The 18,094-nt window shown below is 40.5% G+C and overlaps 1 protein-coding gene across 3 annotated transcripts in view; it reads left to right on the forward strand.

Annotated features, from left to right (window-relative positions):
- Positions 1-18,094, forward strand: part of raver2 (ribonucleoprotein, PTB-binding 2) — a 79,051-nt gene that overhangs the window by 40,817 nt on the left and 20,140 nt on the right. For all 3 annotated transcript variants that reach the window (XM_054790534.1, XM_054790535.1, XM_054790533.1), the window contains exons 4-6: positions 2,358-2,522; positions 7,496-7,687; positions 17,328-17,448. In XM_054790534.1, coding sequence (XP_054646509.1) covers positions 2,358-2,522; positions 7,496-7,687; positions 17,328-17,448 — 478 coding nt within the window. The remainder of the gene's footprint in view (positions 1-2,357; positions 2,523-7,495; positions 7,688-17,327; positions 17,449-18,094) is intronic.

Genomic DNA, 18,094 nt, shown 5'->3' on the forward strand with positions numbered 1-18,094 from the left:
CAGAGACATAGCAGCGAGTGCAGTCAATGGAGTCTTTTATTAAGGAAAAAACGGCTGGCTTCCAAGAATAAACGCAATACAGGCGGAAGGTAACATGCAGGTAGTGAAAACTAACATTCAACAAGCGTGAAGACTTGAAAAGACAATGATTTGGCATGTAGCAGGAGGACACAGCTGAACTAAATAACAAGCTAGTTGCCACACAAACTCAGGTGTGCGGAAAGTGCTCCGAACAGAAAATAAAGGCGCTGCATACGGAGAAACACAGGAAATAAAACTAGAAAATAAGAGACCAAAACAAGAAATCATAGTGGAAATAAGGAGTATCAGGTCCAAAGTCCAACCAGTTACGTGGAACGTGACACTAAATACAGATTTTACCATTTTTACAGCCCTCTAGCCCTCTAGGCATAAGGACATCATAGCAGACGTAATAATAGAAAATAAGCCGTCTTAGACATAAATAAGATAAGATAGACGCATAAGTTAGCAGTTAGTACAGCAAAGTACTTCCTGGTGGATATTAGCTCTAAATGTAATGAAAAGTAGTGGGGAAAACACAGGCAAACAAGCAACAATATAGTAGCAATGGCTTTCTCACCAGATACTGTAGTCCAGGGATTCTCAACTGGTGGGCGGCGGCCCAAAAGTGGTCTGCGGACTCATTTTCAGTGGGTAGCCAGTCTTAAGCCTACACTTTTATTCTGAAGGTGAGAAGCACTGCTACTCAGGAGAAACTATTGAGTAGAACTGAGGAGAGGAGCCAGATAAGGTCGCTCGGGCATCTGATCAGGATGCCTCCTGGACGCCTCCCTGGGGACATCCGGCCAGTAAGAGGCCTCAGGGAAGACCAAGGACATGTTAGAGAGACTATGTCTCTCAGCTGGCCTGGGAACACCTCACAATTCGTTGGCAGAAGCTGGACGAAGTACAATAGTTGGAGAGAGGGAAGTTTGGGCTTCCCTGCTTAGGCTGCTGCCCCCGCGACCCAACCTTGGATAAGCGGAAGAAGATTGATGGATACCGTATTTATACTTTGCATGCGTATACAAGTTTTTGACATTTTAAATATCTCACGTGATTGTGGTTTGAGCTGAAAAATTTGAAAGAGTGAAGTGAAGAGTGAAGAGTAATGCATTGAGTGAAATGTGTAGTATTACATGACTTGAATATAACCAAACCAATGCTTGGGTGGAATTCTGTGTGATATAACCTGATTATTGATTATATAAGTAATGTGGTAGTAATGTGGTAAAATATTGAATGAGCTACCTATTGATACCTTGAACTGAGATGTAGCATTTTTGATCTAATAATCCATCAAATTTTTTTATTCCAAAAGGCACTTAATCCACATTAATCCACGAAACACGCTAATTCCATTTAAGTGAAACATTTTAAAAAATAAAAAAAATAACTAACATAGCAGGATTTTTTTTAATTACCATTTTAATTAATTGTGATGATAGTACTTTGATATGTGAGAAGTTCTCAAGGTGTGAAAATAAGTGAAAGTGGTCCTTCGAAAAACCTTGAATAATTCTAAATGTCCCAAAACGGATTCAGCGCCTTTTGGAAATAAGCTTTTAATATAGAGACAGACAACCAAACTCACTCACATTCACACCTGCTGTCACTGAGCATCAATCAATCCCACACCGGCTGCAAGAAAGTCAGCCGTGTATAACACTACACTCACAGTGACGTAATTAAAAATGTACTTTAGGGTTATTGAAACTGCTTGTATATGTGAAACAGTAATAGAACAGGGGTCTTGAATTACATATGAACAACTATTTTCAGCAGGCACTTTGAGGGCCAGATGCAATCGTTAATAAAATAATAATTTAAAAAAAATATTTCTATGGAGACATTTATATATATTGTTATTGATATAGATAGATGTATATCTACTATGTTTTAGCCTTTCTCAGGGTGAACACACTCAGCAAGCAGTAGCAAGTCATTAAAGTCCAAAATCTACCTGAGGTCCAAACCTCCCGAGTCAATAATCAGAGTGGATGGGGGGATGCACTGCGTCAAAGTTGTGCTGTTTCGTTTGAAAGTGGCTATTCCTTCAAAACAGCATTTATTTCATAACAAAGTCAATACATCGGCTTCCGCATAAATACATATTGCATATTACATAAATGAGCACTTCTTTAGTTAGACTCAATGGATGAAATTATTTGGGTGATGTTTGGCGGGCCAAATGAAAAGCTTTGGTAAGCCGCGGGCTGCAGATAGAGGACTCTTGGTATAGAAAATGCACAGAACTATTTTAAAGGACTAATGAAGCACTGAAAATAGTTACAAAATGTGACATATCCCATGAAAAAAATGCTGTGATTTTGCAGGGGGATCGCTCATTGATGGTGCAATGGATGGATGTCAACCAGCTGAGTCAGGAAGAGAACCTGCATTCCAAATGCGTGTGTGTGGACCGCTTGCCTCTGGACCTCTGTGACTCAGAAGAAATGACCCAAATCTTCTCAGAAACCTACAAACCCGTATTCTGCCAGGTAAACACAGTGTAAAGGCCCTGCAGACATTTGCCTTGTCAGATCACTGCCCTAATGCAAGTGCACTGTAACATTAAAATGAATTCATTGATCTACACATTTATCTAAATCTGCACATTTAATGGCAATTTTGTCTACTAATCACAGGTAATTTCCATTACAGCATCAAAATGTACTAAGCTTTTCTACCCCTCTGTAAAGTTTTGTTGAAAGCACTTTTTTGGAAAACAAGCTCACCAACCAACCAACAGTCATTGTGTAACTCAGATGTATAATCTTATACATTAACATGCATGTAATGTGTTGGTAGTGACAAATCTTGGACCCACTCCTGCTGTGCTACACACCTCCATGCTCCATTAGATCCACTCCACCCCCATATACCCATTTTAACATCACTCACGGGGTAGTATATGTCATCCATTGCCTTTTACAGTTATAGCTCCACCCCTCTAGCTTCTCCCACATAGAAATCAATATACCCTCACCATCCTGGTCCCACGGTGCCTTGTGGGCGTTGAGCTCATGTTGTTTCACTGTTACATAGCCAGTAGGCTTTGACCTATGGCTCGATGATTTTTTAATGTGCAGTGCATTATGTGTTTATAACTGCACTTCAACATTTACTAATGCTCAAAGCATATGAAATTTTGCACACTAATTAGAGTGCAAAAGTATCATGCACATGCAAGTAAAACCAATGCCAGATGATTCAAAACGGTAGCAGCAGAGTGAGCTGGAGCCTATCCCATCCGACTTGCACTGACGTCGGTCTAGCAGCACTTTACAAATTTCCATGCCTGTTTTTATGATTCAGTTTAGGCTTACAATTTATTATTTGTGTATTTTGTTGCTTTGTTGGCCAACTGTTAGGCTGTGCTACATAAGGCTACGTAAAAGGAGGCCGATTTAAGTGCAATTGTGCGTAAGCACTGCGCTGTGTTACTCTTGGGGATATGCCCATTCTTGATCATTATTTATATTTTATGTTACTATTGGTAATTGAGCATATCTGTAAGTTGGTTACATATACCTTTAGCACATTTTTGTCCTTTATTGTTCGCAGTTTACTTCACCATCCCTCCTTGCTTATTAGTAGAACTGATCAGAGTGCACTTAACCTGCAGTCTTGACCCTGAGAGATATAAATCTGCTGCCCATGAATGGACCCTCCAGACAGCACTCTAGCCTGAGTCAGCCTGTAAAGGTGAGGAAGCAGAAGGCTAAAAAAAAGAGAGAGAACCATATTAGAGGGAAGTGCCGCCGGATGGAGATAGTCAGTATTAATGTGTAGAAGGGATGAGGGAGAACCTAGCTGACATGGCAAATAAAGGACATAATGTCATTCAGTGTTAATGACAACTCCAATATGATCCATGGAAGGACATGCATCACATAACTCATAAGCATCAACTTCACACTGACACAAAAGCACACACACAATTGACTGGTGATCCTCCATGTCTTATTCCCACCAGTCACTCTGTCAGCATTTAATATCAGGGGACCACAGCCCGAGGTCAAGAGCTGTCAGACGCGCTGTTAGCTAGTTCCTTTATAAGGATTGGTCGTGTGGGTGGAACCTAAACTGACTGGTAAATTGAAGGATTCATTACCCACTTTCACCACAGTGCCTGCGTGACTGCTGACATTGCAGTAGCACTCCTTTTGACCCCAAGTTGTAATATATGTTAAACAATGCTCAGAGATACAGTGCATACAGTACTACTGTACAGTTGTCTCTTGCTACATCACAGTTCGAAGATCGTTCCCTCACTCTAATCGTCCCTCGGTTCGATTATCTTGTTTTTTCAGAAATTAATTAATTTAGACTATGGTCTATTATTAGACAAAACATATTGAAATACAAATTATGTGTAGTATTCTGGTACTGTGGCAGCAGTAATGACACAAAACAGTGATGAGACATTACATTTCATTACCTTAAAACTGCATGAAGTCAACCATGGCATGTTCGATATGATACAGTGAAAAAAGTTATCCTCCCATTCTGTGTGGAAGTGGTAAGTTTTTGGCTTTTTAAGTTTAGAAGAAATAAATTTGAGGCAAGTTGAGATGAGACATTACATTTTATTACCTTAAAACTGCATGAAGTCATGAAGTCAACCATGATATGTCAACTATAGAGATATGATAGAGTGAAAAATGTTGTGTGTGGAAGTGGTAAGCTTTGGGCTTCTTACTTTGTCCTTCTTCCACACTTTTTTGGAAACACTTCCTAGAATAAGTAAATTGGAGAGGCTAACTAGTTAGCTCTGTAGCTTCCTATGCTCGCAGCAGCCTTTTCTTATATCCCCGCAGTGATCTCGTAGCCTGCTCAATGTGCTGTAAACAAAGAATAATAGGAGTGTAAAGGTGTTATTTAATGTCTACAAGGATCTAATAATGTTAAAAACCGTGTTTAGAAAGGCATAAACGGGTTTTCTCTGCTCTAACTGTGAAAAAGAGGAAAGCGGCTATGTGTGTGTGTGTGTCGGGGGTGTAGACGTTACAATACAATTTTCATCCTTAATTACTACTATTATTTCTTATTATTATTGCATTTTTGGTGCTATATCCATCTAATAATAGTATTTTGTGTTTTGGTCAACACCGTATACTTAATTGCAACATATTTATTTCTTCCTACATTATTTCTTCCTGCAATGAAAAAAAGGTCACAGACAAAGAGCAGTTATCAATTGCTAGTTTCTTTGGCGTCACTGGACATATATGATGATTGAATATTTCATAAAATGCGAGTGCAGATGCAGAAAGCTCCCAGCCCACTCAGTTTTTGCATCATTACTCACCGAAGCGCACAAAGTTGATAGCCCGCATACAATTTGCACACAAACCTTGTTGAATAATTTTGATGCAATAAGTTTTACATTTTACCCACTATCTCTCAGGTCATTTTTATTCTCTGCATACAAGAATAATGATAAGCAAGTTTTCATTTGTTTTTCTTTCCCATTCACTCCTCTATCCAGCTTTTTTCTCCTCTCGCCATCCTCTCTTCACTTCCAGTCTGTTTACATCCATCCAAATATCCCTGAAGTAGTAGAGTGGTTCACATCATTTCCATGCAGTTTATTTAATGTATGCTGATGATAATGGCCTATCGACCCACTCCTCGACACACATATCCATTTTCCTCTCCCATTCCCTTCATACATCCGCTGTTCCGACTGGAGGCACAAAATGAGTGGATGCAAGGAGGGGGGAGGTTGATTGAGAACTGGTGGTAGCAATCGTCAGTTCTTATGCTCTGTACATTGTCCTCCAACTGTTTTTTTTATTCAAAACCATAGTTGCAACAGAAAAATATGCAGTTTACATTACTAGAGTTACTAGAAGCTAAAATCAGCTACAGGGGGTCCTCGGTTTACGGTGTTTCGTGTCTCCGTGTGGTTTTGTGGCTACATACGCGCTACCATAAATGAATTAAAAACTTAATATTGGTCCGTAAAGACGAGACTCGCTGGAGAAGTAGTTACAACGCAGTGCGTCGCGGAAGACTGCACTATGTGGTCAATATTGGCTCAACATGGCTGACTCTTGCTAGCATCATTAAGGATAAAGATCATAGTGTAAGGTCTACGCGGACGGTGTAAGTATGACAAGGAGGTGGTTGACCTCTTTATTGCAAAACAGGCTAGGGGTTACGGTATGGACAGGCTATACTGTATTAAGGATAACAGAGATGCACAGCTCCATGTTGCAAGGATCTGTACACAATTTCTAGAAACATCCCAGTTCTTGCATGGCCAGCATACTCACCGGATATATCACTCATTCAGCGTTTTTGGGATGCTCTACAATCGTACAGTGTACGATGTACAGTATTTGAGGCAAATAGTGGACACACTAGACACTGACCAATACAGTTAAACTGCACATATTGGAATGGCCTTTTATTGTGGCCAACCTAAGGCACACCTGTGCAATAATCATGTTGTCTAATCAGCATCTTGATATGCTGCACCTGTGAGGTGGGTGAATTATGAATTTTAAACGCTCACTAACAGATTTGTGAACAATATTTGAGAGATAGGCTTTTTGTGTACATAGAAAAGTTTTGGATCTTTGAGTTCAGCTCATTAAAAATGGGAGCAAAAACAATAGTGATGCTTTTATATATTTGCTGAGTGTATATTAAAAGGCCTGAGCTCTTTAAAAATGTATTGTGCTAGTAAAAATATATGTATTTATTTGCTTGGTCAATTTGCCCTGTAGGATAATTTACCTGAAAATGTGATCATTTTGGGTTCCTGTTACTGTACCTCAGTATCTCCCATCTGGAAACACTGCTGAGCCATCCAGATGTGTTTTTGAAAAGGCCACTGACAGCGGGATTTGTTTTAAGCATGAACTTTTCACTCTTTGCTGCTGTCATTTGCTAATAATTTCCATTAGTAGCCATTAGCTCCCCTGCATTATTTAGCTACTCGCTACATGCTGGAAATGACTACTGGAAAACTGAGCTGCCGTTAACCAGGAAACTCTATTCTTCAGAGACCTATTCAGTGACCAACAACCATAATAAAGCCATTTCCATGCTGAATGAAAGAAGGAGGTCATATAGGATATGACTGTTAAATTGGTTGAAGACAATTATTCAGATAGGTTAACACATCTCCTGTGTGTGACCACCTGCTCCCAGGGGCAGTGAGGGAGGTGTAAGATGATGTTAAATCTTAATCTGTAAATGTCTCTTGGAGATAAAGTATCTATCTATGTATCTATCTATCTGTCTGTCTGTCTGTCTGTCTGTCTGTCTGTCTATTATCTAATATTTGATCTGAGTTGACAAAAGCAATTGAGTGATGATATTCCGCTGCCACAGCGTCACTGTGTCACATATGTAAACCGTATGTGAAAGATGTACAATAATTTCTTGAAATAAATGCTTGAAAACTCTTTTTATAGCATGCTAAAATAATTACATTATATCTGTACCTATCTTCCAGCTTGCTCAGGATGAGGGCAGTCCGGTGCGAGGCTTCGGTGTGGTGGAGTACGAGAGTGCAGAGCAAGCAGAGTCGGTGATGATAGAGATGGACAGAAAACTGGTGGGAGGACAGGAGGTCCGTCTGTCACTCTGTACCCCTGGCACCTCAGGGAGAAGTACCCTGGCCGCACTTATCGCCGCGCAGGGAATGGTGAGTAAAAAGTTTTTTCGGAAACGCCATTGTTATGGAAACCAAAAGCAGGATTTTATTTTACATTTGAACATCAAGCGCTGAACAGACAAATGTGTTTAACCAATTGTGATGGCTACAGAAATGCTGTACATTGTCAGTAACATTGAATTACGTATGTTAACTTGAATTTTGTTTGATTTGTCTTACATTTAAAATAGTACTGAACAAATCTTTCAGCACATTTGAAGTAGATAATGGATTTTCACTCTCTTTCTCGCTCAGGATGTGTTTATGTCCCAATTCCTTATCATATTGATGCATTCCAAGTGTAATTATGTGAATTTATTTCTGAAATAAGGGCTGGAACAGTCTACGGTACTTTGATGTGTAGTGTGTTCAATTTGGCCTACATGTAGGGCATGGCCGATCAGCGCCTGTACCGCTTTACAAGACCGTGATAAGTGAATTTCCGCAAAGTCTGATTCCTTATTTATAAATGGAATATTTTCATAATTAGAGCATAAGAAACCTGTTATCAACCTTCTAAATACAGTTTTAGCATTATTAGAACCCCCTAGACAGGAAATAACACCCCTACAGTCACCCTTACACTCGTATTATCCAGTATAGTCCACAAAATAACAGAAAAAAGACATACCATAGACACATTAGCATTGGGAGAGTTTGTTGTTGTTTTTTCCTGGACAGCGTACTTCCTGCAGTGGCTGTTGTTTCATCAATGTAACCTTACCAACACCTACTGACTAGTGTACAATACTACATAGCACGTCTTTGAATGCATCTTCTGAATGGATTATATATATATTTTAGTTTATTTAGCCATTTTTATGCTTGAAAATTAATTTAGGCCAACAATATCTAAAATTTGATTAAAGGAAAATTGCACTTTTAAAAAAAATTTGGCCCATCATCCACAATCCTTATGTGAGACATGAACACACGTTCTTTTTTCTGTGTGTTCTAAAGATATAAAAACAGATTCCACCTATAAAGTCATCTAAAAAAGAAACAAAAACTGCTAATAATGCTTCATTTACATCAGTGGTCGCCAACCTTTTTGAGCCCAAGATCCCTGGTCTTGGCCGTGAACCTGCGCAAGATCTAGATTAAATACAAAGGTTTGTGTTATTATCCAACAAATCAGCTTTTTCTCCTGGTGCCTTTTTTGTACCATTTTTGCTGTTTTTTAAATGTTATTTTGTTTCTGCAGCGATGCAGTGACAAATGAGCCACAAGCTGCGGATGGCTCCCGAGCCGCACTTTGGTCACCCCTACTTTGTGGGTCGGACTTGTGGCGTGGGCTCTCGTGAGAAAATTTCAACTCGGCTTTTTGGCTCAGTGTCGTGGAGAGCGAGACCGGTCAATGCGTTACAATAGTCAGCCCTAACGAGCTGCAGCTCAAAGATTTTTTGCAGGTGCACGTCTTTGGAGTTATAATTGTGCCTTAATTTTGAGGTAGCAAAGGCAGATTTTGAGTCATATTAACGTGAAACAACTACTGTTGTGTGCTCAAGCACATCGCTGCGCTCTGTCACTCCCTCTCAACCTCTAGCTCGACCCTTCTGCCTGTCTGTCTCACCTGGCGCGGTGCGGCGAGGGGAGCCGGTGTACTAGTATCTCCAGGTTTTGGGGACTGGGATTTTAGCTGGAGCTTGCGGCTTGTTGCCTGGACGGTTATTCAGTATTCAAAATGAGTGCCTGTTGGTCACTCTCAGGGAGGGGAAGGCACTAATGTATACAGGTAATACTTTTTTTTGCGATCGACCGGCAAAGTCCCAAAGAACAACCAGTAGCTCGCGATCGATTGGCTTGGTGACCCCTGATTTACATAATGTGATCTGATGTAACAAGCTACAGCGACATAGTTATTATTATATATTTACATTGTTACGCTCAGTAACTACTTTACTGGCAAAGTGACACCTTGCCACATCACTATCACCATAGCTACTAGCCGTCTAGCGACTAGCTTCATCACACACATGCTCACAGTATGTCAGCACCGTGCTCACAATGCCTCAGGCCACTACCGAAAGGTAACGCTACATATTAGAGCTGCCGCCACTGTTGCTGTGTTTTTGTTTTCGAGTTTGGAAAAGTTAACGCAAGGTGTAGCGTTCGTTTCTATGTTGCTATGTGTTGCTGTGTTTGACATGACAAAGAACCTCAGTGGTCGGTCTACAACCACTCTATGGCTCGAAAATCAGCAAGTCCTCCTACCTCCAAGCGTTTCTTGCATTTTTTGCATGTAGACCAGCCGTAGAAGCCCGTACGACCCATTGTGGCCTAGGCTTTACACAGATTATTGTAAGCTGTTTGATGAGGTCTGCGATATTGGTTAACTTAATGCTATTTTCGAAATGCTACACACGCGAAACTCCAGTGGCTAAGAAAGTCCTTGTTGCTGTGATATCCCCTCCAACACAGCCTCATGACAGTGAAGCCCTGACATGATAATTAGGGCTCTATAGTGAGTAGGCTCCCCAACTGTCTCCTGCCGCCTGAAATAAACCTCTGTTCACATCATGTGACAAATGCGATTCATGTCCAAATACTTAAATACACACCAGCAGATGAGCCCACATACACACAAAAATAGTACAAAGAAATACAAATATGAGCTCAAAATAGTTGAAAGCTTGAAAACTCGGATCTCGGATCTGTATATGCCAATAAGTACATACACCACACATGTATTGTGTAGGAAGCAGACAAGGAGACCTTGCATTTTATGTTTTAATTCTTTAGCAATCACTCAATTAAATATTATTTGTATACATTTTCATAACTTGGGTGGCTTGGAGGAATTAAAACATGCGGCTGTCGAATTAAGCTGCGTACAGTATTTGTATTTGAACAAAATCCATGACAGACACAAGTATTATGAGTGACCAAAAAAACCTTAAGTTAAATCAGTTAAAGATATTGCATTTTATTTTCATGTTCATCAACATAACAAGGCATATTAAAAAGAATATCAATTAAATCACAATTTAGCACACTTGTGCAAACAGCCTCCACTCTAATAGACGCCATGTATCAGTTGTTGCATCATCCACTTAAAGCAGATAAGCCCCCCTCACCAAATAAGCGCCTCCTGTTTGCCCCTCCCAGGAAAAAAATAATGGGTGGTCACTGTAATTACTCTATTTTATATATATAGATTGTTCACACACAAATATTAAAGAGGAGCCACTGATCCCGAATAAATTCTGTTAACTGAAACAAACATACGTAAACAGTACAACACGTGATAGGAAGGCACTCCAGCGGGTGATCAAGACCTCACAGAACATTGTTGGGGCAGCCCTCCCCTCACTGCAAGACATTTATACATCTAGAGTCCTACGCAGAACACACAACCTCATCAAGGACAGCACACATCCACAACACTCATTATTCACACTCCTACCGTCAGGCAGACGCTACAGGAGTTTGAAGTCCAGGACCACAAGGCTGGCAAACAGCTTTTACCCACAGGCCATCAGGCTCCTCAACGAAGCACTCGCACACGCCGCACGCAACACACGCACACACTCATAGCACTTTATTTATTTATTTATTTATTTGCATTATTTACTTGTATTAATGTCTCTTCTGTTGTTGTTGCTTAATTTATTGGTATATATGTTTATGTGTTTATGTTTCTTATGTTCTTATTCTTTCTTGTGTTTTCTTTCTTTTCTTGGGAGAATGAACAGGATAAGATTTTCATTGCATGGTATAACTGCTGTTTTACTATGCACATGACAATAAAACTCTCTTGAATCTTGAATCTTGAATCAGTCAGATGAATCAAACTGTGGAGTCTCTTGCTGTCAGTTGGATGCTTTAAATAAGTTCATTGCGCAGTATTAAAGATGATCTTATGTTACGCAGGGATGCCGTCTTTTTCCGGTAATTAGTGACAAAGCTCCAGGGAGCTACGCACCTTTTGAGTTCTGCCCAGCCTGCCTCTGTCAGCCTTTGTTCTTGCTGTTTCCGTGCATGTCATGCATCCCTGCATAGTCCATCTTTTTTGCTTTGAACCATAGTTTCAACAGACATACACAACAGTGTACAGTTGTCGTTTGCTCCATCGCGGTTCGAACATTGCTCTCTGACTCTGTCACCGTTTTTCAAAAAGTAATTAACTAATAAATGATCACTGTTTCCTGGTTGACTATGCCGTTTTATTAGTCCAAAAATGCACATTTTTTTTATTACATTATTACAATGAATCCAGCATGAATTACAAATCATCATCCCATCCTTCAACATTGCTTTTTTCCCTTCCCTTTTTTTTCCCTTCTTCCCCTAAAAAAAAAAAAAATGCATATTTAAGCAAATGTTACCTATTCTTGGCCTAAATTAAGCATTTTCCAGCATAAAAATTTTGTAAATTAACTAAATTTCAAATACAGTGTTCCCTCGCTTATTGTTTAACATTCGTATCACATTTAAACACTCGCAAAGTTCAAACTACGTTTGAAATTTAATGACTTACGACATTGGACACAAGAAATTAAGTGACTTAGGCATATTTCACTCCTCTGATCATGGCTTGTCCTGGCGCCGTTAAGCTGCAGCGTTTTTGTATCCTTGTTAAAACATATTCCTTCTCCTCGTCCTCCATGAACCAAAGATTCATTTCTAGTATTCCAGGCTCCATTCAGCACGTGTGATAGAGATCGTACAAAAGGAAACAGGCAATCCTGCATGAAGGAGATTGATTGATAATGGTCTACAGCCAATCAGAACGTAGAACACAATGGGTGGATTCTCCCTTAGCCAATCAGGATTGGCTCCATACATACTGAGATGAACTGGACACTCAACTCTGACATGAGTATACAACACCCTCTACTGGTAGCAGTCGTAAAATACAATAACAGACACATGCAATAGAGCACCGATAGATCACTCTAATACGCCGCGTTCATACGCTGTTTAAATAAAAAGTGCAAAATTGCACTTAAAAAAAATCTGCGAAAGACCGAATCCGCGAAATGGGAACCGCGATGTAGCGAGGGAACACTGTACAGTTTAAAGGAAAACTGCACGTTATTTGGAATTTTGCCCATCATCCACAAGCCTAGTAATGCTTAAAAGTTACCAAAAAACGGCAAAATACTGTAAGTATTACATGTTGTCATGAATGTCTCTGTTGCTCCACTAACCGCGATAAGCGAGGGATTACTGTACTGTATAGACAATAAGTATCTAGCTATGTTGTCACTGTACCTAAATTAAGTAAAACTTAAAGCAAATAGAGTGGAGTTGAAACCCCCTCCTTTGCAGCTCAAACCGGTTCCAAAATATTTTGGAATGTGGGGGAATTTTGTCAGTTTGACATGTGAAATCAAAGGTCGGTAATGTACGTGAGAGCAGGCCTACTATCTCACCTTTTCTGTTCTAGTTTGTGGGCTTGAGGTCAATGTTCTGTGTATGGTCTTCCTATAACTAACTCATGCAAGCATGCCTTTAGAAGCCTTGCTTTTTGCACTGTGGACACAGTCATTGTGGAGCAATCTGTTCCCACAAAAATGGGAGTAAAGAGTGTTCCAAAATGTCTTGGTAAAATGAAGAATTAAGATTCAGGGAAAAATTGGTTGGTTTATTGACTGATTAAGAAGTGTTGCTGGGTGCCTTTGTCTATATAGTGTGTTATATATTTATTAATTAAGCATCATCATTTGTTTACACACAAAGGAGTTGGTGAAGACTGTGGCAGTGGCATCAGTGAGAACAATGACAATGTCAGGGGGGCTGCTTGTGAAGCGTCTTGTAGTTGGTAGTAGAATGCATCCTTTGTTTGGTATTGTGTGACATCTGTCGGGCTGTATGGGATAATGGTTGTCATTTTCAGAAGTCTATTGCTAACTGGTCACCAACTAATCAGATACATTTTCAGACATAGTGGCATGGCCAGGGCCGCACCGTAGGGACCTCTGCTGAGTAGAGACTTTGTCTCGGCCGCTGTTCAACAGCGGTGGTCTCTCTGATTGTTCTCGGGAAAGAAGTACGGCATGGCCAGGGCAGAAGAGGATTTAAATATTTCAGCAAGCAATGTGACTTTTAGCGTAGATTGAGATGACATTGGTCAAGGACAGGCAAAGGTCTGTTACCTGGATGATCTGTCAGGTTTGGTTGGTTTCTTAACTTGTGTTATTTTTCACCATGCTGGGTAGTTGGGCCAAGATCCCAGACCCCAGACTGGGGAAGGGATTGGGGTAGAACTGCTTATTAGTGTCATATAGGTATCATAAGTCTCCCATTGTTACAGGTCAGCCATACAGGCCTGGGTAGACTTGCCTGAGATATCCAAGGACTGGCAAACTCTTGAAACCAAGTTTGTTAAAGGTGCCAAGAAAACTAACAGACAAAGCAGACCAGCTCCTAAGAAGCCCTGGATATCCCAAGTAACCTTCGACATCATTAACCTCTGAAAAACCTTCTGTCTGTGACATGATATGGACCACTATCACCAACTCATTGCCCAACGCAATGTGTTCATCTGTCAGGGTAGAGAAATCATCTGGCGCACTCAAGCGACTGTCCTCGAAATAGCTTCTTTGGGCTTCTTTGCACAGCCTGCACCTGAGGTCCTGTTCATGTGGTAGACCACACTCCCCTCCCATGCCCCTATTGTGCTGCCATGATTAGTGCCTCCGTCCAGCCTGTTGCAGCCACTAGTATGTTTTCTCCATGTCAGCCACCTAGAGCCTTCCAATTTGTCAGTGTTATATGGTAACATCGAGGTGGGTTCTTTGGCAAGACCCTGTATGCTACACGCCGATAAGTGATAGAGAGTCGCACCTGGGTCAAAATGGTCTGCGTCAGGTGTTGGTGGGTGGGAAAGTGAAGCATAACAGGCCGGTCACATTTGAGGTCCAACATGTGAGAACACTTCAGCTTTTACAAAAAAAAGGAGATGTTCTTAATAAGTTGCTGGCTAAGCGCCTCTTTCAACGTGCCTGCCTGCAGCAGCAGCAGCGCTGTCAAACCAAGCATTTCTTACCAGAATGAAATTAGTCTGAAATATTCGACTCTGGCAAAGATGGCCAAACATTTTTTTTTTTTACAGAGCTCATGGAGGGATTATGTGATCAGCACTCATGGGTACCAGAGATTGAGAGTTGTGACATCAGTCAGGTACCCTAAGGCTGCTTCAGGTTTATTTTAGTGAATGTGCACAAAGACAAAACAAACATCTGACATCCAGAAAAAGATCAACATCCAGTCTCAGTTAGAGCTCTCCTCTGAGGCGATTCTCCTATTCCTTCACTTAAGCAATGTGATTGTGAACGCCAAGCACCAGATGGCTTCCTCCGCCTCCTTATGCAGTGCCTCTCGCCTTCCCTTCTTCGCAGCTTCTTTACCTCCCTAGTCTGCGAAATCGTGTGTGTGTGTGTGTGTGTGTGTGTGTGTGTGTGTGTGTGTGTGTGGGCAAGCGTGTGTCTGGGTGTTATGCCAGTAGCCAAGCAGGCTGATGCACGCTGACATTTTCTCCAAAAGAAAGAACTGAAATGAAAAAAATTTTGTCGCTCTGTCCCTTGAATTATACTCTCTCTCACTCTCATATACTGTACACAAACATGCAGATATGCACTAGATAGATAGTACACATTGTGTGCTTGTGACTCTCTTCCACTCGCTCTGACAGGCCAGAGTCAAACCCATTCCATCCCTGTTAGTGATGCTCTCTCTTTGGGATATGACAGGGTGGAAACAAGGTCACTTGCGCTATTGCTCCAAGACACACTAGAAAGAAGTATAACTCTAAGGTTAACGTTGTTTTAAACCTCGTTGGGCCAATTATTCTGCAACAACATTGTATACTAAATACACACAAATGGTCTGCCAGGGGAAGTCATGAGTCAATAAGATTTCATTAGAGTCTGATTAAAGACTGTTTTCACTTATTAGGAATATTTATTTGGTAATGTGCTCATATTGGAAAATATGAGTTGTTTCTAAAATTACAGTTGACCATGGCAATGTAAAATGATTTATGTAGTGCATTTTCCTAGATAGTTTGGATTTTTTGACATGAAGTTGTATGACATCCCCATCAGCAGTGTCGTACATCAATAGTGACTCCCCCCCACTTGGTCCCGCGAGTTCTGGTCAGATTTCCGTGACGAGGAATGTAATTCCGCTCAGTTGCTTGGACCATTTAAGTAAAGACTTTGGCTTCTCAAAACAATATGCGTTCAAAACAGTAATACATTTGCATGATAAAAATGCCTCCTCAAAACACAGACCTCATAATCGCTCTGCGTTATAGTTGTCTCCTGCTGTATCCCTGCGCACTGTCGCCTTTCCATTCCTGTGTATGTGATGAAAACGCTCGCATCTAAACAAGATGGCCGCGGCATTCTATTGCGGAAGAAGATGCGAGCGTCTTCATCACATTACATGGATCTCAATCAGATAAATTTATTTTTATGTTCTTATTATTACATGGGGCTTTCTTTAATCTTATTTGGTGTGTGCAGCAGAACTGAGAAAAATGTTGTCAATTTCAATAAAGTTCTAATTTAAAAAGACAAGGTAACTTATTTTTTGTATCGAAAAAGTATCGAACCTAAAACAAACATATTGAAGCGAACGGAACCGTGAATTGTGTATCGTTGCACCCCTAGTAAAAACAAATATATTCAAGATCAGTTTTTCAAGTGTCAGTATGGTGGTTTCTAGAGTTCTTGATTGATACAAGAGAACTACATCCAGGCTCACAACAGCAATTGAGATGAGGACATTTAGTGGTTGTAGCTTGGCATAGATTGCCCAGTGTGAATGCACCAGAGGGCTGGCAATAACAATTAAGAACAGTGATATCTGACTCTTATTTTAAGTGGAAGCAAGTAAAATCGCAAAGCGTGATGGCTACATTAAAAATTGTCAAATTCAAGTCTTTGCACCACCTGAGATGCTATTGCAAACCCCTGATCTCATAATTGATAGTAATAGAAACAGGCAAGCACATCCCTACAGAAGGAGACTGGAGTTGGTTCGAGCCAGCAATGCTAATGTGTGAGCCAGCAACTGTTTATGCTGCAGGTGTTTATATTAAGAACTGGAGTGGTAGTTGAACAAATGACGTAACCAAGATAGTCTCTAGTGAGGAGTACCCGAGACACTTATGAGTGTGCAGCCAATTCACGGTGGCATTTCTTCATTCGTACATACAGTATATGTCTATAGGGTCTTGTCCTTTGTGTGTGTCTATGTGTGTAGCACTGTGCTCTACAGTTTTCCAGTGAGCCACTTACCCATTTTTTTGCATGTTCAAAAGAGTAATAACCAATGAACCAATATAGTCAGCTGGTGGTTTATATTTAGTCATTTTCTGCATCAAAACCATGATTTTAAGACATTTATGACTTCAGTTTACATTCAATGCACATCACACTTCTTCTCCCCTCATCTCATTTTTTTACCTTCTTGTTTGTCCTGTCTCCGCCTCCACAAAATCATCTCCCCTCTACTGACATGGCAGACACATCCTGATGATGTAAATGAGAGTAATCATTACAACAACCACCAGAGGCCCCGAATGATAACATCAAACAAACAGCATATTTTGACATGCGCACACGTCTCTTCATTGTGTACCTCTGTGTTTATGTGTTATTTTATTGTTTTCCTGCAGATGCTCAGTAACAGGAAGGGGCTGCTACCAGAGCCGAACCTAGCTCAGCTGTTGACCAGTATGGCAAATCCTGCAGCCTTGCAAATCCTCATGAGACCTTATCACACTGGGAAAAGAGGAGGTGAGTGTTAAGTGAAGTGCTCATCAGGGCTCATCCCTACAGTTGTGAATCGTAATACCATGAACCCGCTGTGGTAAATTCATACGTGACAGCAGTAAACGACCACTGAGCGAAGTGAAGATGTTGGATATGTTTGATATTGGCTGGTATTTTAGTGAGCATTGTTAGCACAAAAACAACACAATTCATATTAGTTGGATTAGGAACAATAGACACTGTTCTAAGTACAAAAAGCATAAGACGTATTATAGCAACGTGATTTTGAAAAGGGCAGTGGAATCTCAGTAAACAATTTTACCCATAGGAAATAATGTCAATCCAGTTAATCCGGTCCAGACACAGAGAAATATTAACAAAAATACATTTTATTGAGAATAACTATAATTTTACACACAAAAAACAATGCAAAATAATTATAAATACCGAATGAATGGAACTTATTGTTGATGCGGACTTCCCGCACATCCTGATGAGATCGAATTCAATTGTGTTTCTCACATTCTTAATTCAATTACTGGCACTTACAACTTTCTTTGGCCCCTTGGCAGGTTATTTTGCAGTCGCATAAAAAAAATTGCACGGACAGTGAATCAGCAACGTGTAGGGTGCTATGTTTGGGCACTTGATTTTGCAGAATGAAACAGTA

Source organism: Dunckerocampus dactyliophorus, chromosome 10 (genome assembly GCF_027744805.1).
Source record: "Dunckerocampus dactyliophorus isolate RoL2022-P2 chromosome 10, RoL_Ddac_1.1, whole genome shotgun sequence".
In the NCBI taxonomy this organism is placed as follows: domain Eukaryota; kingdom Metazoa; phylum Chordata; class Actinopteri; order Syngnathiformes; family Syngnathidae; genus Dunckerocampus; species Dunckerocampus dactyliophorus.